The following is a 25,915-nucleotide window of genomic DNA, read 5'->3' as shown; positions in this document are numbered from 1 at the left end:
TGTTGCTGAACAGGTGCAAGTAACGCCATCTACTAAATCTTTATGTAAAACCACATCACTAGTTTCAAAGTGTAGGTACTTTCATTAATGCAAAACAATTTCAATAGATGGCGCTGTACTCAAAGTTTAGAAAATAAAACCAATCATTGATTTGCTTATAATAATTTTATTATGTAAATCAATTTATTTAGTTATGCTAATAATTACAATTAATTATTACTATTATAAATCATCTAAATGCCTCATTAATGTAACAAATGTTACGATAGCTTTGTAACTTGTAATATAATCAGCTTTCTATCAGTCTCTTTTTGGAACTTGTATGTTAGGTAATTAGGTACCTAAACCTATATATGCTATGACTACGCTATGACGTCATAGAATTAGTATGTGAATCCTTTCTCTTCCAGTTGTTCTCTCACTTGCCTTGGATCTGGCCAGAAGATCATTAGAATTGTCGAACCTGGAACAAGACAAATATTATTAGGTAGGTTCCTACCATTTAACTGCTGTAATTTTATAAAAAAAAACTTAAATGATAAATGATAAATGATAAATGATATTTATTTTGCAAATAGGTTATAAAATAACACTTTTACACGTCAATCTCTTAAATAACTAGATGAGGCCGGCATTTCCTATCCGACTACTCTGAGAAGAAATGCCGAAACAAACTCAGAGGTCATAGTCTCTTTTAAAGTCCAGACAAAATCAATTAAAGATGTCGGAGAACCGTGCAAGTTGATTCTGTAGTGGTCTTTTGAGGAAAGAACCACAGCAGTTTGAGCGGACCTGTTCAGATGGCAGCACGCATGTGTCAGTTTACAATCAGCTCAGCTGACGGCTGTTGCTGAATGATCCGACGAACAACACCAACCAAAAGAACATTTGGGTAGGCCACACAAATGCTCAAACTGTCAGAATATAATTTACTAAAAATAAAATGACTAGCAAAAGTCTCACACGGTCCTCAAACTAACAATTTTAAAAGGAAATATAAAAATATAAAAGGAAAAAAATATAAAACAATGTCAAATTAAGTTTATGTCAAATTGTATAAAAAATGTAACTATATGTTACAAACATGTCAGCAAGACCTGTGTGGACATTATAGCAGTTCATTCCCAAGCCTGACTATCCTCCAAGTAGTCTTTTATTTTATAAATAATCTTATTAACTAATCTTAGTCTTCACAAAGCAGCTTAACCAGTAAATATTTTGTTCCCAGAAAAACACTAGGACTTTTTGCTCTGTCATGGGCATATCACACCCTTACCTCGAACAATAATATGTGGTTCTCCAAAAGAATTATTCTTTATCAAAACCCTAGTGTGATATAATAAAAAAAAAGAGAACACTTAGTACGAGTTTGCTTTACGTTTTTAAAGTACCTAATCGAAACGAGAGTGAGTTCTAAGCGCTGAACTCACTCTCGTCTCGTCTTACTTATGGGTACAGGAAAAAAATCCATATCAAATTAAGTAGCAAAGCAGCCATTTACCCAGTACCAACTTCCAATTATCTCCCTACCAAAACAAAGGACGAAAATATTTGAATCTTACCAGCAGTAAAGACTCCGAAAGCTGCGAAGGCCTCGTGGCAGTGCAGGTCCAGGGTGGCTCCCAGGAAGTTGGAGCCCACGGCTGCACCCGTCCGGCCCACCATGTACATCACACACATCGCCATAGCCCTGTGGACGTGGAAAAATGACGATAAATAATTTATTTACTGTCCTATATTGTATTGAAAACATCGTGTAAGTAAACAACATTACGTTAATTATAATAATTAAAGTTTATATATAGTTTGTATAGTTACTTTAATTATAATTCAAGTTAAGATTCCCCTGTTGCCAACTTTTAATTGACTTGTTTTGTTAGTTCCATTTATGATTTTAGAATAAAATTCTAAAATTAATCAATGGATAGAGCCAAAGTACGGAAACTATCGTCGCAATATAAAAACATAGCCTCAGTTGTACCAAAAATTTAATGTAAAAATGTTTTTTTCATGCTAGCCTTATTCATGTGAAGAATACAGACTTTTACAAATCTTAAAGCCAATGTTTAAACTGAACTTAAAATATCATCCCATATATTAATTCCACCTTCATCACATCACCTCCAATCTCCAAGACTACCAACCTCAACTGCGTAGGGAACACATCGACGGCAATAGCCGCCAGGATGGAGGCGGCACACCCTGAGCACAGGCTGATGATGAGCAGCACCGTCGCCGCTATACCCTCGGGCACGAACGCCGCTCCGATGGTTGCGATGCCACAGATAAACATTATACCACCTGGATATACACAAAATTAATTGTTTTTTTTTATATATATGTATATTTTTACTCCAACGACTCATTCACAATTATTCATCTTAATTAAAACATTGTAACAGATCCTATTATCCAGAGTGAACTTGTCATTTACTTGCATAACACTTTCATGTTTCAAGTTAACAAGTTAAATTATGATTGGTACAAAATAATAATGCAAAGACAAAAAAATATTATGTGTGTAGACAAAAATTCAAATCAATAATGAAAACTGAGAGACACCTTATCAACATTTTCTTTGCTAGCTTCACTATAGAGAATGATACATACGTGGGACTTTTAACATTACTTATTGGTGAAAAGTGAGTTATTATACAAAGTAGGGTTACATTGTGTGTACTTCTGCCTACCCTTTCGAGGATTAAATGACGAGGCTTAATGATAAATGTTGAATATTCAGTTTCCTACTACTTAATATTCCTAAGCCCCAACGTTCAGCTTCATGGGAATTCCTCATAATGTAATAATATGTCTGCAAGATTGAATTCATGTCTATTTTGTCCAGACTTAAGACATTAATGGGACAAATAATTTTTATATTTGCTATAGAGATAGAGAAATAGAAAATAAGTTCCCTTTCAACGACTCTACTTCAATAAAATAACATTCTTTAACTTTCCAGCGAACGCCATCTAGTGTCCAACTTTAGTACTAACTATTATTATTTAAAGTCTTAAAATTAATACAAAATTTTCAAGTATAATAAAACTCAGCAGCTTGACAGCTACGAGTTTATTCAAAAAATACCAGTTATGTTATTAGTCCCATAGGGGTAGCCGATTTCTCGACTCCTAAGTTGCTATACACGACCGCGGAGCCCAACCAAACGCGTGTAACGAAACCATAGCGCGATTCAGGAAATCTATGGAATTGTACAACGCCATCTATCGAGCGCGTGGACAACTCGTGCACGTACTTGTATATTTGTTACTTATCAACATTTTATTGATAAATACGTTATTAAATCATGACATATTTGTGTAATTTGAAGTTCTATTGTCTCTGCCTGTCTATGTAGAGGACAGGCGTGATGATTCCGTGTCTACTTCTATGCGTTTACATAGTTAATTTAGTGCCAATTTGGACAGCTTTGAAAACGGTAAGAAGTTGCAATACTTTAAAAAAGCTTAAAACCGTAAAGAAACGAAGGAAAATAGGGCGAAAAATGTTGGAAAAATATTTTTCAGTGGATCTGAAGTACGGGAGTCTTAGAAAATCCATTATCAATGGTTGAAAATCGGCGTTTCATGATTCTGATTATGGAAAAACTTAAATAGCTAAGTTTTTAGGGGAAGAAGATTTAATTCCTATTACGTTGGGACTCTACTAAATTCCTTTCATTAGGATAGACCCACCACAACCTACCAAACCAGCTGAAATTCCTGTAAACCTGGATCAACGGGAGATAAAATCATGAAAAACTCGAAACAATGAAGTCCGGCGCAACCAGGGATATTTATGTCGTAGATCCCGAAACAAAATAAATCAAAGGAGAAGAAAAGGAATAGTTCTCACTGCCATCGTTGTTTTTAATGCAAAATACAAACTGTTTTAAGCCTTAGACGGCCATAAAGACAAACGACAGAAGAACCCAGTTACCTAGCACCATAATAAAACTAAAAAATGTATGTGGTGAAAGAAAATATCGTACCCGAGGATTACCTGAAGATGTCTTAACTGGATTTTCAAATGGCGAGCTAAGGATGTTACAAACCACGCCCCTCTCTATTTTCCGCATTGAGGTCCCATACAAAAACATGTGCCAATGATTTACATTCTCAATGCTACTTTCTGAGCGCTTATAACCTACCTGCAATATTATCCTGTCCTATATTACAAATACGTTGCCAATTGTAATGTGGACACATTATATGCGTACTTTATGAGCGCTTGTAACCTATCTACAACTTTTTACTAATCATTTGTTTGGGCGGGCCGATTACATTTTAATTATATTCATGATACTTTTTATGTCATAGTACACAACCACATTATGGCATCTCCTCTTTGTACTTGCTTCATGAACAGAACTTACCGTATAACGTTTTCTTGCCAACTTTGTTGATGAGGAACCCGATGGCGAGGTACGTGAGGGCGAACACGGCCCCCATGGACATGGAGATCGGGAACACCGCCACCGACACCTCCGACTCGCAGGCTGCTGATTCACTGTGCATCTGGAATTGACAATGAAAATTATGAAGGTGTTTTCTTAATTGGGTTTTGATACTAACTTAATTTTTTCAGTAGGATTCTTTCAGTAGTTGTAACTATTCTTTAACCATATAGTGGAACAAACTTCTCCGCCAGTCACTAGCGCACTTTTGTTTTATTTCTATTTACATTATTTCTCCACGGACTCTTGTTTCGTGCCCTTATCATATTTTTTTTACAATAACTCTAATCAATATCATTAGTTCCTATGTTTAATCAGCACATTAAATGCGTCAAATCTTTCAGCACGCATTGCTAACGAGACTAGGTCGAAGGAGATCGAAATAAACTTGTAATAAAACATTTTTTGTTGTACTTACGCTTGCATTTACGAATTTGTCATGTATAATCTGGCATATCGTGATACTCTTGTTGGTATTACTTCTCAAAATACTGTTCAATATGTCAGGGACCCACACGTATAGACCACTCGACCTGAAACATCAAAAATCCTTCGTTATATAACACCCACATCAACTGTTTAATTCTGGGAAGACTTTAATTGAATTATTATTCTCATTCGTATTTCGTCGTCTTAGGGACATGTATGTATCATAATATTTATCATTTTTTACCGACTTCCCACAAAAGAGAGGTTTTCAATTCGGCCGGTATCACTGACTTAAAATTACTCCTACGGGCTTGCTTGCAGATAACAAAATCAATACATTGCGCACCATATAGGAAACTGTTACGCCTTCATTATAGACACAGGGCTCTTAAAATGAAGGCACACTCAAACACACAAAGAAAATAACAGAACATTCATAGTCTACTCACACCATGAACACAGCAAACATAGAGATGTGTGAGATGAACACGCATCTTAATAGAGGGACCTTGAACATGAGCCCCACATTCTTCACGGCACCTGCAAACCCTCCCACCTTCACCTCCTCACTGCCTGTGATCAGCTGCTTCACCTGGAAATTATAATGTTCATGTTTAATATATACGTCACACATCAACTGCCTGTAAGTGGCCACTGCTGACCAAAGGCCTTTTCTTACACAAAATCCGCCCCTAAGGCTACCCACTGACCCAAAGACAACTTGAGCATTAATCATCACGCTTGTTGGCGATTTCAAAATTATAAGCCCAGGTTTCCTCACGTTGTTTTCCTTCGCCGTTCCGTTAGTGGTGTGTAAGTAATCTTAGAAAGTATATGACTTGGAAAACGTCGTCTTGGTAGTTGGTGTTGGTAGGTTTCGAACCCTCATGCAGCGAAAAGCGTACGCGTCTTAAACTACTAGGCCACCCGGGTTTAATATTAGTTCCATATTTTTAGGACTGGATTGTAAGAAAATGATTCAATTTCTATTAGCTTATCTATCTCTGGTAAATCATAACAATCATCATAGCCCCCTACTTCATCTGCGAGTCTTGAAAGAGCCGACTAAGGGACTACATAACAGAGATAGATAGTAACGCTCTCTGATAAACCTGATCCTTGGAACTGCAATCTCCAAACCCTCCAGCCAAGCGAGGAGATTCAAAACTCTCGATTGTAGAGCATATAACAGAGGTCGACCGTTCAACATTGAACTCTCACGGTCAAGGGTTGTTGATTATGATTAGGATTTACTTGTTTAATCTAATGTTTATATTTACTCAGTTAATGAACATGTAATTATGACCTCTAATGAAGTAATTAACAGATTACTGCGCCTCTATTGAACGACCCATCCGTTTGATAATAGGATAGATTAGGTAATACGAGGTTTTCCTAATAAACACATACACCGATACTCTCATAAGAAAAGTAAACTAAGCGTTTGAATTAATTTCACTTATGGATATAAATAGCACTAGCAAATCATAACTTGATGTTCTACAGTTTACTTCAAGCACTATGCCTTCAACTATCTACTATACCTCAAAAAATCACGACAAACGAACAGACTAACACTCGCAGACACACGCACAGAGACACACACATACATTTATAATATTAGTATGGATTCATTTACAGTATGATAATTCTAAGTGAATATCAATGACATGAAAGTGTTATTTAAAACTACTAATTTCAAATTGCAAAATCCTAAAACTATCGCCACCCAAAGGTTACATCAACAAACCACTTTGAAACTCACAGGAAAATCTTCCATAGTCTGTCCTTTATTGTTCCAGGCGTACATCATAGCCAGGACTGGCAGGGCAGCATCAGGGCCCTTAGCAGCGAGGAGGTACCGAGGACTTTCAGGTAGGAACAGCAGGATGACTGCCGCAGCCAACCCTGGAGCGCACCATGACCAGACGAAGGCCCGCCATGGAACTATCTCCATGTAAGCGAAGCTGAATGACCATTTTCCTGGAATTATTATCCAGGCTAGACCTGGAATCAGAGAATGGAGTTTTAGAGGGTGGTTTTCGTTTTATGGCATAACTCAACAAACATGGCTATTTTTTTAAAATGGAGAAAATCATCTTATTACTTTTCCCGCCGAGGCGAGCGGGAGTGTCAGACTCTTATTGACTAAAAACCACCCCGTTCCTAGTCCTGGTTTTCGAGCCAGAGCCCCGGTAAACTCTGCAGCTCCGGAACAAACAAAGCTGTTATATATTTTAATTTTACTAATATTTTATCATAGCAAGTAAACAAAATATTTTTAATTGCATCAATCAATAGTTTAGTTGTTGACATAAAAATATAATTGAAAGTAAATTAAATAAGTTATCGCTAAGTTAACTAACGTAATAACAGTTAATAGTTCATTCTGAGATAACTTGGAGTTCAAGTTAGCTCTAAGTATTAAACGAGATAAAATTATTCTAGTGTGTTAAACAAGTTTAGCCTTATCTGCCTAGGTACATCATATTTTGAACACTATTTTGGCTAAATAAGATCTAGGTTAATTTTATCGTAAGTTATAAATTATTAGTATAACTATTTGACTTTCAATAATTTATCATAAGTTATTATAATTACTAGTTGCCGTTAACATGACTTTTAAGTCGTCTTGAGGTTAATCACAGAACAAGATTTTTTATAATAACTATCGTGAGCTATACTAAATTAACTAAAAACAACAGTTCTCTCACATAAATATATTGAGAAAAGCTCTACTGGTTTCGAATCACAGAGTCAAATCCGGTACACTGCATCACATCGCCGACTGCATTCTCATGATGAAGAGTCCCTCTGTCACTCAAACTAGTAGAATTTTTCTCAATATATTTACGCGAGTAAACCATTGTTTTAGTTAATTTAGTACGTATAGGCAGTAATCTGTTTGAGTGAATATAAAAAAGACACCAACCACCTTTTGTATAGACGTTATAAAATATATAATACGATATGGACTTATAATATTCTTTAACTAACAAGACAAAGAAGCTGGTCTTCTATACCAATAAGAGAACGTACCTGGCAATATGATGAAAGAGAAGGAGATGAAGGCAGAGCTCCATGCTATGGCTGCAGCTCGCTTCGAGTTGGCGTGCATCTCACCCAGGTACGCGTACACTGTCGCACTGGATGCTGATATTCTGTAATTATACAGAGTTTCAATTAGTGTTGTAAATAACTAGCTACTTCCCCGCGGTTTCACTCGTTTTGCTTGATTGTAGCGTAATGTTATATAGCCTATAACCTTCCTCGATACATGGAATACCCAACGCAAAAAGAATTATTCAAATCGGCCCAGTACCTAGTTCCTGAGATTAGCGCGTTCAAACATACAAACTCTTCAGCTTTATATATTCGTATAGAATATAAAATTGAGGCATTCTACATTTAGGGCTGGCAAACTAAAGCCCCAAGAAATCTGAAAATCCCTTCAATACCAGCAATGCATGTATAACTGTTCTTCTGTAACGGGTGTCCATGAGTGGCACCGATTGCTTTACCACCAGGTGATCCATCTACTTGTCTGTTATGCTATCCTCTTATTTAGGAACGGCTTATACTCCAGTAGAAGATTTTCATGGGCTGTTGTTGAGTTGAAAAACATAGACACTAAATTAATAGATACAAAAACATACCAGTTCATTCTTATTATAGTCTCGCCAAAAGCATTGACCTACCTTAACACATGAAAGTTAAGCAAGGTCGGTGACCTTTTAGATATACAAGATAAAAATATGCACTTGAACAAAACTGGTTGCAATTTGACCGCGAAACTGATATCTTCAAACCGGTTCATTTGGAAACTATTTCGGATTAACATAAATAAGCTGATTTATTATTGACATGCTCATGTATTAGCGTATTATTAATAGATTAAATATCTGATTAAAATATTTTTATCTCGTCTACGTCTTTTCCAAGTCTTTTAAATTAAAAATTGAGAAACTTTGGATGTATATTTGCTATCGCACTATTACTGAATAAGATGTACAGATATAACCTCACGTCTGTCTCCCATGGGGGAAGGCGGAGACTATGGAACGCCAATTGCTACGAATCTGACATACCTCTTTCGCTTCATCAACTTTTCATGCAAGCTCGTCGTTTAAGGCTAATTTAGCCTTTATTTAATATATCGCCAATCTGGTATCTATATGTCCGTCTCGGACGCCCTCTACGGACGGTCCTATTCATATTACTGAACAAAACAATAAAAAACGCACACTCAGAAATACATTGCTCATCACGAAAATCACGTTATTGCTCATTACATATGTGCACCTCTGCCTACCCCTTTTGGGATAAAAGGCGTGACAACAAACAATTAATTAATAAAATAAATTATCATGTTATTACTATATTAAACCTAGTTCACTAACCTACATACTACATAGTAAGTTTAACTATTTAAACAAAATGTTGCTAATCGCATTAGTTTACAGTTTACGATTAAAATGTTGCTTAATTTGATTAGTAACTAATTACTAAGTTTATAATCTAATTTATTAAGGTCATCATAATACGATATTGGAATTAATCGATGTTTATAGTTAAACATTACAACTTCGCTTTTGTTTCCATAGCAACAAATATACGCCATCCTTTTAATGGGATGCTGTAGACAAAAAAATAATAATATCTTCACAATAGGGTAGATGATTTATTTTTATTTTAATGTCCGTGTTGTAGATTATTTTAAAATATTAGACACGTATTTTTTATTTTCTTACAGAAACAAATACTTTCGAAAAAATATCGATTTGAAATATCGTGTGACGTCACTTCTAGGTGCATTTTATATGTAGAATTTCCTCTCACTCCTAATCTTTGATTCATTCGATCTACGTATTGTTAGTCGTTAGATGTCGGTAGTAGTTAGTTGAGACATTTATGGGACATGGCTTCATGTTTAGCAGAATTCAACCAATAATACAGGGTATTTCAACAAGAACTTTGTTTTTCAAAACAAAATAAAATTAAGAATTTGGTGGAAAATGAAAAAAAAAATATTGTATTAAAAAGAGAAAAGTTTGGCAATTATGAATGTAAAATGATATCTAACAAAATGTCCACCAGGACCAAGCTGACAGATGTTGATTCTTTCATCAAATTTTTTAATTACTTTCCTAAAAATAACACCTCCAGACCACATAGCACACGACACAGTGACACGTTGAGCATGCAAAGGCTTCTCAATAATTGCTTTAGGATATTCAGAAGCCCAAATGCGGCAATTTTGCCTATTGACAAATGAAAATGTGCTTCGTCTGAAAAAATGTTTTTTTGAGAAAAACCAGCAGGTTGTTCTGAGCAAATCTACGGCGATTTGAATGGTCGGTCAGCTTCAATTCCTGCACCAGTTGAATCTTGTAAGGCTTCAAAGCTAAATCCTTTCGCAAAATTCGCCATGTTGTGCTTTTGGATAACCCCAATTGTTGAGAACGTCGTGAAATTGATAACTTTTGATCTTCTTCAATACTGTGGCTCACGGCAGCGATGTTTTCTGTTGAACGACCCGGTCGAACACGTGTTGGTGTTGGCACATTTTGTACCGAGCCTGTCGACTCAAATTTCGCGACCAAATTCTTGATAGCGATCTCAGAAGGACGATTATGTTGCCCGAAAATATCACGAATTTTACGAAATGTAACTTTAACAGAACGACCATTTTCATAGTGAATTTGAATTATTTTAATGCAATTTTTGAGCGAAATTGAATTCATTGTAGCAATTGCCAAAGCACCTACTACGAATACCGCCAAAAATTAAATGTCAAAAACTGCCACGTTCTTGGTGTTGTTCTAATTAAAAACAAAGTTCTTGTTGAAAAACCCTTTATATATTTTAAAATGATCAGGCGGATCTGTCCTCCACTGTACCTACACATAATGAAGACGTATAAAATATAATATATTATTATCACAAGTGACGTTTTTACAACGTCTAGGTAATAGGTAAATGACTTTTTACATACTAGTCGTGATAGATAACACAAATACTATGTATTACGAGCAACAAGCCGGCGCATCTTAAGTCACTGTGTCTTCTACTTATGATGCACAGTTCTATGTATTTTTAATTTAAAGTATAACGCATTTGAAATCCAAAATAATTTCATTTTCAACGTCATATTATTGGCCATTTTTCTAGTTTAGCGTTTCAATTATCATATTAAATTAAAAACATATATTTTTAACGCTTTCGGTATTGAGACCATAGAACGATCAAGGTTTGCTTCGATGAGTCAATTAAATCTTAATGGTCTTAAACCACATACTACTTACCAACAATTAAACTTAAAAATTAGGGAACCGCCTTCAAAAGTTAAAGTGCGGACCTCCATTTTTTTTAAGTCGGGTAATATACCTAAAACCTTCTCCTAAGTCTGAAAAATACTATGCTCAAAATCGGTTCAGCCAAATACGAGATAATCGCGTACATAGGTACAAATATACATACAGCTCAAACTGAGAATCCCTTTTTTATGAAGTCGGTTAAGGTACAATAACAGAAAAACAAACAAGTCTTCTACTTACAAGCATCCAGTGAGGAATCTGAAGACCAGGAGCATCCAGACGTTGGTAGCAAACGAGGATATGATGGAGAAGACAGCAGACAGAAGGATGGCTGGCAGCATCACCGCACGGCGACCGATCCTGTCTCCCAGGTAACCCCATAGGAAGGAGGTGCTGATTATACCTGCGGTGATAGAAATAAAAGTATGAAAAAAGTTTTGTCAAAGCCAAAACATTTATTTCAATTAATCTTAAATTAGGCACTTCTGAAACGTCAAATTGAATTGTCCGTCGGTCTGTCTGTCAGTAATGTCTACGTGCTCGTTCCAAAGTGTAGCTTGGAATGGAGAAGAACGAGCAAGACACTCAATTCCACATTGGTTGATAATGTATTCGAATGCAGATGAACAGCATAAGGTGAGACAGAAAAGACGTACGGTAGTCACAGTTACAAGTTTGTTAAACTTAAACCTAGAGTCGGCTTAATTTAAAAAAATTATAATTAAAAAAGTTATTGGTACTATCATTAGAACTTTAGGCGGGATATTTCATATCATGGCGCTTGCAACAGTGCCGAAATATCGGAAACTTATAGACATAAATAAACATGGTAAATATCCCATCTCAAGTTCTAATGATAGTGTTAGTGACCATGCCAGTTTAAAAACTTATAAAGTTATTGGTGTCGAAAATTAACTAATTCCATTAAACACGGAATTCCCATCCATTTTTATGTTTCGCAAAAATTACTCTCTCAATCTTCTTTCCTATAAAACCTAATCACAAAACATCCACGTGTATTTTATCACCAATCCATCATAGTAGTCTCATTAAAAGTATGTTTATCACCTCTATTATTATGATATATCAGTTTATTGACATCGATACCCAAACTGGTATGTCAGTTAGTTAGAACCAGTAACGATAGCTAATCTTTTTCAACGATTTTATCGCAGACAGACAGTTATATCTTTACAATGTATCCTGTATTTAACTATGTATATAAGTACCTACTATTGATATGAATCAGTATGGTAGTGCGTACATTGCAATTATCTTAATGCGTCAAAAATATGCAAATATTTGGTATTACGTCTGTATTAATTACTTATGACAGAGTGTCAGTGTTGGTGATTATGTATTTCGTGTGTTCGCCAGACATATTTTATTTCAAATAGACCAGAAAGACACTTTTGAACGTCAAAGCAAATATAATACCTAATATTAAAAATGTCTGACTGTCAGTTAGTGTATTTGCTCGTTCCAAAGTGTAGATTCCTATGGAGAAGAACGAGCAAGGAACTCCATAGGTAGGCTCCATATACTCTTTTTCAATCAGATTCACAATAAATGTTGTTAAATGAATAAGTTCGTTATTGTAATATTATTATGCTACGACTTCTCCTTCCTTGAGTGGAGCGAGAGGGTGTGTTAGACTTTTACTGACTAAAAAGCACCCCGTTCCTACTCCTGCCTTAACCCGCTAGGCAGTCCGCAGCCCCGAGTCCGCTTGTCCTACTGGTTTTTTTCTAATAGATATTGAGTACCTGGAATACTTAATGATTTGGAGAAAATCCCCAAGTCTCATATAAAGTTGCATTCCCCTTTACTTAGATTTTTTATTTCCAACCTCTTCTATCAATTTATCGCTCGACAGTCTAATCGCTGTGTTGGTCGGTTCGTACTTATTCAATTAGAACACCACCTTCTAGTTCCTTTACGATAACAGAAGAGCATATTGCCCCACACCGAGCCTTAGCACCATAGAACCTATAGTAGGTACACTTTTAATCTTACCAATAAAAGCAGCAGCATTAACCAGCCCCTTGTCTTTGCTGGTGAGCTGCAGCTCGCACTCGGCCGCTGTGATGGCGTAGCTCATGCCGACGGACTCCATGGAGACGTTCAGCATTATCAGACCGCTGGTGAACAACACCAGGTGGTTCAGTCTGCCGTGTCCTGGGGAAGTTAAGAAAATACTTCAGGTATTGGGTACATGAGATGTGTCATGACGATAGAGAAGAATACATTTTATTAACCGACTGAAAAAATGGGAGGCTCTCAGTTTAGCTTGTATGAATGTATGTATGTAGGTTTGTGCGCGATTATCTCGCGTTTTGACTTAGGAGAAGGGTTTAGGGATACTTGACATAAAAATAAGGAGGTGGTTTAGAAATACGAAGGCAGTTCCTTTTCAAAAAATAGTATTTTGTCACTTGCATAGGTATCGTAAAATTCGATATTCTGCAGATTTGGCAAAGACCGGATAGCAGCGCTCTCTGGCTGTTTCCAATTCGCCTGTCAAGCAAGGAGATTATGGCATACCCCCTTTGGAAGAGGAGAACTTAGAGGCCTAGTCCAACAGTGGCCTGACACGTTGTTGAAAATTAAAAAGAGAGCCCGAGAGTATTGGGTGCGATCCTATCTTTAGTGATAGATTATTTAATGGAAATTTTACTCTATACATTCCAAATTACTCGATTACGCGAAAAAAAAATCGCCTCTTATCGAATGAGCATAACTAGCTTCAACCAACCTGTCAAATTAATTGAACCAGGAATAGCGAAGGAGGACACACATTTAAGAATATCTATATACCTGGCTGCGCTGTGTGCTTGCTTGGATGTGTAGTTATTACAACTAGGTCTCCTGTACATGTATGGAAATAAATTTTTGGACCATCGGCAATTGCACCGCAACCTGTTTGGTTGATTTGGCCCTCATTAATGAGAACATGAAAACAAGCAAACCGCATATAAACGGCATTTACAAGCGATAATAATTGGCGAAACTAAATACTAAATAGTGTGAATGGAACACGACCTTAAACCACATTCGAACCACATATTGATGTACCTACAACCTATTTCATTCTTAATATACAATTATATCAAGACATTTTGAACTCTAATCACTTTATGATAAAAGTGACAACAGCTGCAGCAAACATTACTTATATTTGCAAACATATTTTTGCAGTAACTTCATTCTTATGTCCAAGAAATAGAACAGAAAATCCCATGAGCTGTAAACTTAGTCTTTTTTAAATGTCAAAGGTAGTAGAAATACTAGTCACAACAGTAATAAGCACTAACGTTTAGTACTTGTACCCACCAGATGGCGCTTATTTTCAAGGTCCTATTTAATTTTGTGACTGGCAAGTATGAGGTTTGATTTGTTTAAGAAGCATTAAATAAAAAAAAAATCGTCCAATCATTGTAGCTGTCATAAAATATTGTCTGTTAAGGTAAGCGTCCACAGGCCGGCATCGTACGCATCGGACGCATTGCATGCAACGGATTTTAGTTTGTCTTGCGTAAAAACTCACACGCATCGTACGGACCGCTCATCGGAAATTCCTAAAGCAATGCGTACCGACGTCATCCGGAATGCCGATGCCAAAAATCCGAGTGAAAGTGGCATCGGCAATCCGATTGCTAATACTCGCTTCGGCAGTCTGAAAAATTAATCCGTTTGATGCGACCCGTCCGATGCGTACGATGCGGGCCTGTGGACACTTACCTTAAGTTTGACGCCGTTGAGCACAAAATTAGTGGCCTTGTAGCCCTTAAAAATTATTATTCTCTTTGGGTAGCCCTCATTGCTTCTTAGTATACGTTGAAGTGCTGCCACATACCTGTTTGTTCAAATGCATCTTCAAATGTCCGTTCCACTGTGGGGTTCAGTTTCTCCGCACTCTCAGCATCCTCATCCTCCTGGTACTTCAGTCTGTCTGTCATATTGTTAGACATTTTGTCTTCTTTTGTTTTCTATGTCCCGTCTCTTATTGGTTCATCACTCTTCTCTCGCGTCAGTGTTTGTGTGTTGATTGGTGGTTGTAAATCTGTTGAAGAAGAAAATTTGTTAATATACTGCGAGATTTTCATCGAAATCTGTTCGGCTATTTTGTAATTGTCAATTCGAAGCATTCGAAGTGAGCTTGTTCGCATTCTCGTCTCGTCCCGTCCCGTTATTGGTCGAGATTATTCTCACAATCAATGACATGGCGGATCGCGATCAAGCTCACTTCGAATATTTCGAATACCTAGACCATCGGTAATATTAAACTCTAATACAACCTAAACACTCATGAAAAAACCTTTTATCAATATCAATCAAGCCGTTAAGGAGAACTGCAGTGATACTCAAGTAATTTATGTACAAACTTACATTACATAACCTATAAGTTTTTATCTACACGCGTACGTAAATGCGTAAAATATTATCTTTATGCATCGTCTGATTATTTATTGAGTTCTATGTATTTATTGTGATGATGTAGCCATTGACGCATTTGAGGATAATGTAACTTCTTATGTCATAAATGTAATCCTTAATTGATACGGATTGTAGTGATTAGATTTGTATCGATTAAAGTTGATCCTTAAATATCATCTCCGTTTTGAAATTTTATATAGAACTAGCGAACCCGACAGACGTTGTCCTGTCTACACGTCTTTAATTTGAAAATTTTAAACTTTTTTTAATAAGCTAAAACATTCTGGACCTTTTTGATGAAAATTGTTATTCAAATGTTATGACAATATCTAACGTCATTCATATTTGACACTGCAATGGTAGCGCCGTCTGTCGGATTCAATGTAAAACATTCCAAAATCAACAACTACTGATAAATTAAAAAAATATCAAAAAATCATTGTCCAGCGGACAAAATTGTGAATCTAAACCATTCTCAGATCCCCTTGAACACACACAAAAAATTTCATCAAAATCGGTCCAGTCGTTTAAGAGAAGTTCAGTGACATACACACTTACAGAAGAATTATATATATAAAGATAAAGATAGGGGTAATCGAATGGTCCTCTGACCTAATGGTAAGTAATTAGCGGTGCCCATGGGGTACCTATGATTCACGAAAAGGAATGGTAGAAGAATTGCTAGCCTTTTGGATTGAGCCTCTGTTCCCCTCATTCACACGGCGAAACATTACTACTGCAACTACTACTACATTTTTTTTATTGTTTAATACGGTAAACTATTAGACGTATCGCCTGATGGTAAGCAATCGCCGTCGCCTATGGACATCCAAAACACCAGGGGCGTACAAGTACAATTACAAGTTGCGTTATCGACCTCCTAGGGATTAGGAAGGTTGTTTTAGAATCGGGGGATTAGGAAGAGGGGTAACTGGGCCTTTAGTAACTTCACTCACACAACGAAAAAGAACGCAAGCGTTGTTTTTCGGTGTGGTATCATTAATGGCTCTCCCACACTATACAATCTTTCTTGTTCTGTGAGGCCGTATCGCCCCAGGAGTCGTCCCATTCTTGAACAAGTATTAGAATTATTCTCGAGCAATTTCAAGTATATAAAAAACGCTTGAATGTAATTGAAATGGAAGCTAAACAAGTAAGCATGTAAAGATCGTAGTAGTCGTGAGTTATATACGTACTTATGTATGTATGTACTAGAGCATAAATTGCCACTTATATGTGTATAGTTAGTTATTTTTTTATCTAAATGTCAACATACTTCTTATCTTTATGTAAAGAAATCAAATGTTTTATTACGTATTGTGTAGCTAATGTGTCGGAAGGCTTAGACAACAAGGAAAACTGAAGTCATTCAGGTTCAAAGTCGTTGCGATTCTTATCTTGTTTTTTTTTTACATTTAACATCAATATCAACGTCACGCCTTTTATTCCCGAAGGGGTAGGCAGAGGTGCACATAACGGCACGTAATGCCGCTATACAACATACACTCACTTTTCACCATTTGTTTTATAAGTCCCATGTAATAGGGGGTGAGCCTATTGCCATATACTGGGCACAATTCCAGACTCCGTGCTACTAATAAGAAATTTTTGAAAAACCGAAAAAAAACAGTAATACTTTGCTAAAAAAAACTCAGTAATAAATTGCTTAACCCGGGAATCTAACCCAACACCCGCTTGTCCCTCAGTCGCAGTCGGTCAGAGCTGATTTGGGTGATAGGATATTAGACTGACTTGGTTTTTTATTCCACAGAAACGCGAGCAAAGCCGCTGACAGAAGCTAGTTAAATAATAATTGTATTAAAAAGTTTGAAAGAAACCTCGGTTAAATGGTCAGTGAGATTTATCTTTCAAGAAAGATATTTTATCCCATAAAATGTTTTATCTACCAAACAATACACACAGCTATTAAATACCTGGCGTTCTATTGTGTAACCGACGTTATAGTATCCATGGTATCCATAAAATATTGATAAAGCAATTGGTGCTGTTTGATAATAATAGCTTTTATTTCTTAACTATTAAGACACAATTTCCTGGAACATTCACGTGGGTATCCTGTCACATTCTTTGTAAAATGAATTGATGGACCAGAACAAGTTATTCTTAAGACTTTTTTGAAACATGTCGAAACGATCATTAAGGTTTCATTTTTAAAATATCATCCTTCAATACATTACAAATATATTAGGTAAGCATGAAATCGCAGTCATATTTGACCCCTTCGGCTGCTTTTCCACCAGAGATGTAGGTACTATGCTACGTTGGTGTAGATGCGTTTTGGCATCCACCAATCATAATAATATTCATTGGTACACATAGCTTAGCACTGGTGGAAACGGTCTCATATAAGTATAAATATGCGTGCTATGGATGGCTTCCCTACTATCGATACATCGCATACTCGAGCTGCTCGTCTTCCTCGCACAGCTACATAGCATACGCAAATAGCTAGCTAGCTACGTCCCTGATTAATATGATAAAATATCGATAGATCCTTAAACAACATCTACCCTAATGAAGACACATTGAAAACAATATTTACCCAAAACAAACAGGCAGACAACGATACTAACCCCAAAATAAAAATAAAAAAGTGACAAAGTGACCCTGACCCCATTCGCCCGATGGGAGCGTCAACATCAGCCGACTCGACCTTGGCTTATGCAAAACTTCGGTATCGAGTCGGCTCAAACTCGGCTTGTATGTATGTTAATCATTATTCAAAATACAGTATTCATCATGTAACTTTAACTACATGTTATGAGCCTAAGTCATGAATAAAATCAAGTTTAAAAAGTAGGTAAGATAGTAAAATATTGCGTTTTCATAGGTTAGGTTAGCAATCTGTGTTGTCCATGGACGTCTGCAACATCGAGCTACAAGTGCGTTGGCGGCCTTTAAAACGTCGTCGGCGTAAACGAGCAATCGGATCACCTGATGGTAAGCAATCGTCGCCGCGCATGGACACTCGAAACACCTGAGGCGTTACAAGTGCTTTACCAACCTTTTGGGGGTTAGGAATTTAAGTTGTTGGGGAATCGGGGATTGGGAAGATTGGGAGTTGGGAGGGAGCTGATTGAATTCAAAAACCTCACTCACGACGAAACACAACGCCAGTGGTATTTCATGCCGACTTTCTGTGTGGCCATGGTAGCCGGTCGAGCCAGCCCATTCGTGCCGAAGCATGGCTCTCAAACGTGAATGTCTAATCGGGGAATGGTAAATGAGCGTTTTCCTTGAACCCATACATTAGGAGAGTATCAAACATACATACAAACTAACTTTACATTCATTAAGTACTATTAGGAGGTCATTAACCCCACTATCAGTGAATGCGTATTTCTAGTAACCTACATCCTTCAATCACGTTTTGAGATAAGCAGTCATCAAATCATAATATTCACATCTTTAACCGAATGCTGTTAAGGTTGAATATCGCTTGTCTGTTGCTTGAAACAATGTATTGAAATGATCTATTGTTGTAATCGAGTATTACTATGATAATGACACTTATGAATTAGGAATTGACGTTCGAGTTCATTTGTCAAGATTACTATCCATAATATTGTGACTATTATACGTTAAAAGGGTAAGTAGAATTTCAAACTAACACCTTATTTTCAAGGGGAGACCGCGTACTGTTAAGGGCAGTGTAGTCCGTGAACCCACAAGGTGGACAGACGACCTGATCTAAGGTCGCACGAAAAACGAAGTTTCGTCCGAAACATATCGCAAATTTTGTACTACAATTCCATCGGATTGCAGAACCTTTGGGAACAAAAATGAACAAATGAAATGATGATCAATAAATAGGTTTTGACTTGAAATTAAAAATAAAACGTCCATTATAAGGAATTTCATTAGTAAATCAATAATAACCTACGCCTGAAAATTAAACGAAACTTCGGCTATCGATTGAACCAATAGTAGTGTCGGCCTGATTAAGTTTAATACCCAACAGCATCAACAATCTACCTTAAGGAGGCTGGCGATAGGCGAATAGATCAAGGGCCTGATGCAGAAGGCAGTACTCCTCGAAACGGCACGTATTGTGAGGAGGTTTTTGTCTCTGGAGCCCTAACCACCGGTAGCTTGGACCATGCTCCCGCTACTGGTCGGCTCCTATTTTTATATTTTTAAATGTTATTTTATTTTGTATTTTATAAGTAATATTTAAAAATGTAATTTTAGAGAATTTTAAATAAATTAATGGAATTGTACTATTATAATTATAAATACTAAGAATTTTCGAAAGTGTTAAACTGCCAGACAAGATAATCATAATCATTTGACAATAAAATTTAATAATTACCTTTAATGATCTAGTTCAGTTAAATAACTTTGCTCCCATTCATTAAGATATCGATTGACAAAACAACACGGTTTTGTTGAACTAATAGTCTAATAATGTCGTTAATTGTTTTATGAACTGTTGACTTTGAAATAAATCTTAATTTAACTGTAATTAGTATACAAGAGATCATCATTCATTGCTTCCAGTGTCTATAAGAAATGAGATAATAAACAGCCAATACCACCGTAATTTCAAATTAGAGACCGTGACAGTGACCCTGGAGTCCTTTGGCATTTTTTTTGACGAAATAATATCATTCCACTAGGTAATTTCTTAATATAAATCCGGTAGACACAATGTGTTTTCTATTGTTGCCTTACATATCGGCCGGTTAAGGAATGTATAATTATAATACAAAATTGTAATGAAATCTACCCAGAGATTGTTAAGTGGAATTTAAACATAGGTGCATTGCATACATATTGTAAAATAGCTAAAACATGTATTAAAGGCAGTATTGTTCGTAGAATACCCTAATCACTATTTATTTCAAAGATATCTATTCAATATTCAATTTTGAAGTAGCTAATTACTTTATTTCAATGTCATCAATTGATTAGTAACAACATGCTGTACAAACAGGTAATCGATTTAGTAACTTATAGTAACGTGTTACTTAGTTATCGACACATTAGAAACAGCACAGTACTCGTTGCATCATCCTTGAATGCGAAAAAAACTCGATAACGACTAATTTCCACTTTGTTAACTCTGTATATCCCTACAAAAACATTAAAAAATATAACAAAACTTAATATGTCTTTGTGGGTTTAAGTGTGGAAGAGCCATGCTTCGGCACGAATGGGTCAGCACGACCGGAGTGATACCACGGCATCACAGACGTGAAACAACGCTTGCGTTGTGTGAGTGAGGTTACCGAAGGCCCCATTACCCGGGGTCCCTTCTCAATCTTTCCAATCCCCGCTTCCCACAACCTTTAACTTTTTAACCCCCAAAAGGCCAAAACCCGGCAACGCACTGGTAAAGTCTCTGGTGTTTCAAATGTCCATAGGCGGCGTCGATTGCTTACCATCAGGTGATCCGTCTGCTCGTTTACCGGCTTATTCCATAAAAAAGTCTTACAAAATATTGTTACAATGGCATGTTAACTGGCGAAAAGAGGGTGCATATAAATAAACCTCTACCCACCGATTCAGGTAAAAACAACCATGTTTTGTGTCACACAAAATCATCAAATAACTCATAACCAATATGAATTCTTTACAAAACACAATACAGTTAACTTTGAAACCATACAAAATAACTATGCGGTAAGAATAAACAAATGGTTACTCACACAAGGTTCACACTAAACCGCGTCACGTAAACTTTATCAATGGAACATGTGTTTTGATATTTTAAACCAAAACAAACACTTTCACTTTTACATTTACACAAAAAATCACTGAAATATAATTAAAAATAAATATTTAACACATTTTAATTCAGAAAACCACGTTTTAGATAACTAAAACACGGTTGTGGAGCGGGTAAACGATGCGTCTGCTCGCGTCGAGAGCGAGTGATGAACTGACTGAATGAACTGATTAAATTTAGGCGCAGGGATCAGCGCACGCGCATTGCGGTATTTATATAGAGCTGGTATTACCAGGTCATTCTTAAATAGTGTTTGTTTTGCTAATTTTAGTCCAAAATGAGGACATTTTTGGATTATAATGTTTAAGTTTAAAATCGCCAATCAGTCTATAATAATTGAGATGATCATCAATGCTCATTCATTGTTACGTAAAAAATGCCTTTTCCCAGCAGGTTTAAAAAGCTTTAAGGTTTCTTTTATTTACTGTTTAGTGCCTAAAAACCATGTTTGATGATGTTGCTTAAAAAGTAACGTAAGTTTGAAATGCGCTAAATAAATGATAATATAGCTGCAATCAACTTACAGAGGCTTTGATGGCTGGGTGCGTGCTAGCTCTAAGTCTCCTGTGTTCTATTGCCAACAAATTGGATTGGCCTATGTTACAAAAATCAAATAAGTACTAACATAGTTTTTAAGTAGTACTATTAACAGTAATGTAACATTATCTTATTTTTGTACGATTACCCTCACAAAATTTGGAATAATGATCTGAAACTAGCTGACCTGGCAAACTTTGTACCGCCTCAAATATTTTTTCTCACCTTTTGGTCTTGCCCTGGATTTCCACAAATAATTCAAGAACAAATTTAACCAAATCGATCCAGTCGTTCTCGAGTTTTAGCTAGACTAACGAACAGTAATTGATTTTTATACATATAGATAGATAGATAGAAGATAAATTATTTATTATTTTGTTATTATTATAACCTAATAGGCAACCTAAATCCTTTGTTGTTAGACAGTTTGTGATAAATGTTATTGGAGTTGTGCACTATCGGGCATAGTGATAACATCATGACTAGGATTTCTATCGGCAATTCTTAAATGCGCAATGTCTCATAGTATTTGTGCTGTTGTGTGTCACGTTGTGCCGGACTCAAAACATAGATATAGTATGTATTAAGTTATGTACTTATAGAATAAAATACTAGACTCACATATACGCCATATATTTTTCCTTATGTTAACCTTCATTGGAGAGATCAATTTGAAACCTAATCTATAAATATAATATAATAATATCTATTTATATACTATAATTATTAAGGACATAAGGACAAATATTAAGAGGTTTTTTTTTATATTTATGGCAAATATTTTACCTAAAATGATGACATTTATTATCAAAATAAAGTATCGAGTTTATTCAAGTAAAGTTAATTAAGTTTATTTATAGAACAATAACAAATATCACACAAAAATCAACAGAGGAGTAATAAAACCATACTTATTATACCATATATAGCCCATTTTGCTAATAACCTATCAACATAAACGTAGGACGAAGGAAACCATGCCAATGAGCTTATGACATCGGATACTAATCTGGAATCCATGTTACTGTTTGTACAAATAGAAATAAATAAATAAATATTAAATAAATAAATATTAATATATTAACATTGTTATTTATTTATGTACATCCTATATAATTTTAACTCACTATTATATGACAAGTTGCAGTTAGCATTTCTAATCAAAACATTTTAATTTCTCAACAGTTAGGTAAAAATCCTAACTACTATAATATCATAAATGCGAATGTTTGTGAGTTTGTGTGTATATTTGTTACTTAATCACGTCAAAATGGCTGAAGGGATCGGGATGAAATTTGAAACAGTGATAAATTATGGTCTGGAATAACACATAGGATACTTTTTATTCCACGGGAACGCGGGCGAAGTCGTTTTCAGAACCTAATAAAGATACACAATTCACATAATTCACCGAAATGCAAAAAATCTTAAAACGTTTTGCTCAGACCGAGACCCATGGATCTCGTGGTCCGTCACGTGTGTAACTAATCAGCCAAATGACAAAAATAATTAGGTAACCAATACATCATTGTGTCGTGATTTTAACCAACATTACATAAAGAGGTTACATTCGGGTCAAGTATCACTGATAGCGGGCTTATCGCCGCATTAAACGAAATATAAACTTGTGACGTCATCTGATCCCGTCCATCTGTGTGTGTAATTACTAGGATGTATGAAAGTGAATGAAGTTGAACAAGGAACATAGAATCAAACCTGCATAGGTTACCTACCATGAACCTATATTTTTATCTTTAGAGTACAAAATCTTAACTGTAAGCAGCACGTATAGCCTGCGGACTGATTAGTGGGTTACTGGGGCTCTGGCTCAAAAAGCAGGAGTTGGAACGGGGTGGTTTTTAGTCAGAAGAATCTGGCATTCCGTCTCGCCTCACCCATTGTGCGAAAAGTAATTGGAAGATACTGCTCGTCGTATCGTAACATCGTAAATCGTGTATCGCACGTGTGTATAGCCTTTGCCCTAAACCAAATAATATTTTAAAATCTAAGGATTTTAACTGGTTCTCAAAGTGAGAGTCCGTAGTACGAGTTGCAGATATCCCATTGCTTTTATCAGGTAGACTGTAAGCTCGTTTGCCATCTTATTTTATACCCTATACTTTTTTTACAAGGAATACACTGAAAGTACTAAACATCCCATAGCACAATAATACTAACTTAACTGGAATGAAATACTTATACATTACAGACTACCCCTCTCATCTCGTCTCGTCTTGTAGCTCCACGGAGTCAAAAAAAGTATGTACCTATAATATGTAAATATACTCGTAAGTCGTACGTAATAATTAGCAACAAAGTAATTAAGTAAACATATATCTAGACCGTGTCAAGGCTGAATACTAAATTTCAGATGAGTTCGTACGCAGTTCAATGTTCGTATTAATTACACCGACGATATTACATTATAAATAGTTACTTATAATAATTTACATGTATTTAATACAATGTTTAACTATGTGGTGGCGGCAGTTACATCTACCACCACCCATTCTCTTCCTGCGAGTGTGAGTCATGGAGCAAGTACAAAGAAGAGATGCCATAATGTGATTGTGCACTGTGACAAAACAAATGGGCCCTGCCCAATCATACTAATACTATAAATGCGAAAGTTTGTGAGTTTTTGTGTTTGTTTGTTACTCAATCACGTCTAAATCGCTAAAGGGATCAGGATGAATTTTGGATCAAGGGTAGATCATGGTCCAGAATAACATATAGCATATTTTTTATCCCAGGGTACCATAGGCGAAGCGTCTGGTAGAACCTAGTGATATTACTAATTATAAAGTTGTAGATTATCAGAACTTGGAAAGTGGCTGCTACTGCTAGCCGTCTGATTAACGTCGATCGATGCCATCGACCAGCAACCGATCGATTGATTAGTCGCTCTGTACCCGTCCAAGGATTGAATCTACCACACTAATCGATCGACATCGAGTAATCCGATTCCAAATCGATCGTAATACCCTAAAACTGCAGATGTGTGGGTGAACTGAGGGACCACACCGGGAATTCGCGAAATAAAAGTTCTAGGATTTAGTAGTAGACCTAAAACAATTGTAGAACGAATCTGGGAATTTGTAAACAAATATATTAAAAACTACGACCCATAAAGTGTGGTCCCTCAGTTCTCAAAGACGATCAGTCAGATCTCGGAAAGTATCTTATAAAAGAAGGTTTTGTGAATACAGACATTTAGTAAAGAATTTGTAAAGATATCTATTAAATAACAGACCACAAAGCATTAAAGATAAAAAAAGTATAGCAACTGAACTGTGGTCCCTCAGTCCACATAACAAAGATAAATATTTTAGTGAATATTACTGAATAAAACCGTTATTATTTTACATAAAGTTTTAGTAAAAGTCTAAAAACATATTGTAAAAAGAAATGGATCTTAAATATCGAAGCATTTCGAAGATAGCGATGATTAAAAGTGGTCCCTCAATCCTCTCCTCCACTGACATATAGACACTGCTAGCTGCTAGACGAGAGGAATATCAGAAAGTCTAGTGTACTTAACATTTAGTAATAGTTTTCTACTAAATAATAGGTAAATAAAATTTTGTGTTCCTTACCTCTAAGCTGAGAAAATATATTTTTTTTAATCCTATGAAAATAGGTAGACCAGTGTGACCACAAAATCAAACAAAGTGTAGACAGTACTATTATTCTTTACTAGCTTTTGCCCGCGACTTCGTTCGCGTGGAATAGTGACTTCCGGCAAATTTTTGGTTTTAACCACACAGTTCCCGATCTCGCGGGATCTCTTCAAAAATGAGATGTGGAAGATATTCCAGGGAACTCTTCAAAAATCAACATAATGAGCTCTGCGTTTGAATTTAATAGATGTATACTCACTTAGGGCATTGAAAAAATAGTTTAAAAACGGACTTAAACTAACTTAAAACTAAAGAAAGCTACGAATTACGAATTTATAACAATTAAAAAAGAAACTATATTACAACC

At 36.0% G+C, this 25,915-nt stretch overlaps 1 protein-coding gene across 1 annotated transcript; it reads right to left on the bottom strand.

The window, feature by feature from the left end:
* Positions 1 to 146: 146 nt before the first annotated feature.
* LOC118269967 (synaptic vesicle glycoprotein 2C) lies at positions 147 to 21,556 on the bottom strand. Its single transcript, XM_035585370.2, has 12 exons — positions 21,312 to 21,556; positions 15,059 to 15,265; positions 13,219 to 13,380; positions 11,443 to 11,605; positions 7,925 to 8,046; positions 6,651 to 6,892; positions 5,335 to 5,477; positions 4,875 to 4,989; positions 4,376 to 4,517; positions 2,145 to 2,301; positions 1,563 to 1,690; positions 147 to 463 (listed from the first exon to the last, which is right to left on the bottom strand). Exons 2-12 carry the CDS (start codon positions 15,171 to 15,173, stop codon positions 384 to 386), a joined length of 1,569 nt encoding a protein of 522 aa, XP_035441263.2. The 5' UTR covers positions 15,174 to 15,265; positions 21,312 to 21,556; the 3' UTR covers positions 147 to 383.
* Between the last annotated feature and the right edge of the window lie 4,359 nt (positions 21,557 to 25,915).

This window comes from Spodoptera frugiperda, chromosome 30 (assembly GCF_023101765.2).
Source record: "Spodoptera frugiperda isolate SF20-4 chromosome 30, AGI-APGP_CSIRO_Sfru_2.0, whole genome shotgun sequence".
In the NCBI taxonomy this organism is placed as follows: Eukaryota; Metazoa; Arthropoda; class Insecta; order Lepidoptera; family Noctuidae; genus Spodoptera; species Spodoptera frugiperda.
Note: the sequence above shows the minus strand (reverse complement) of the source record. Positions and strands in the feature narration are given on the sequence as shown.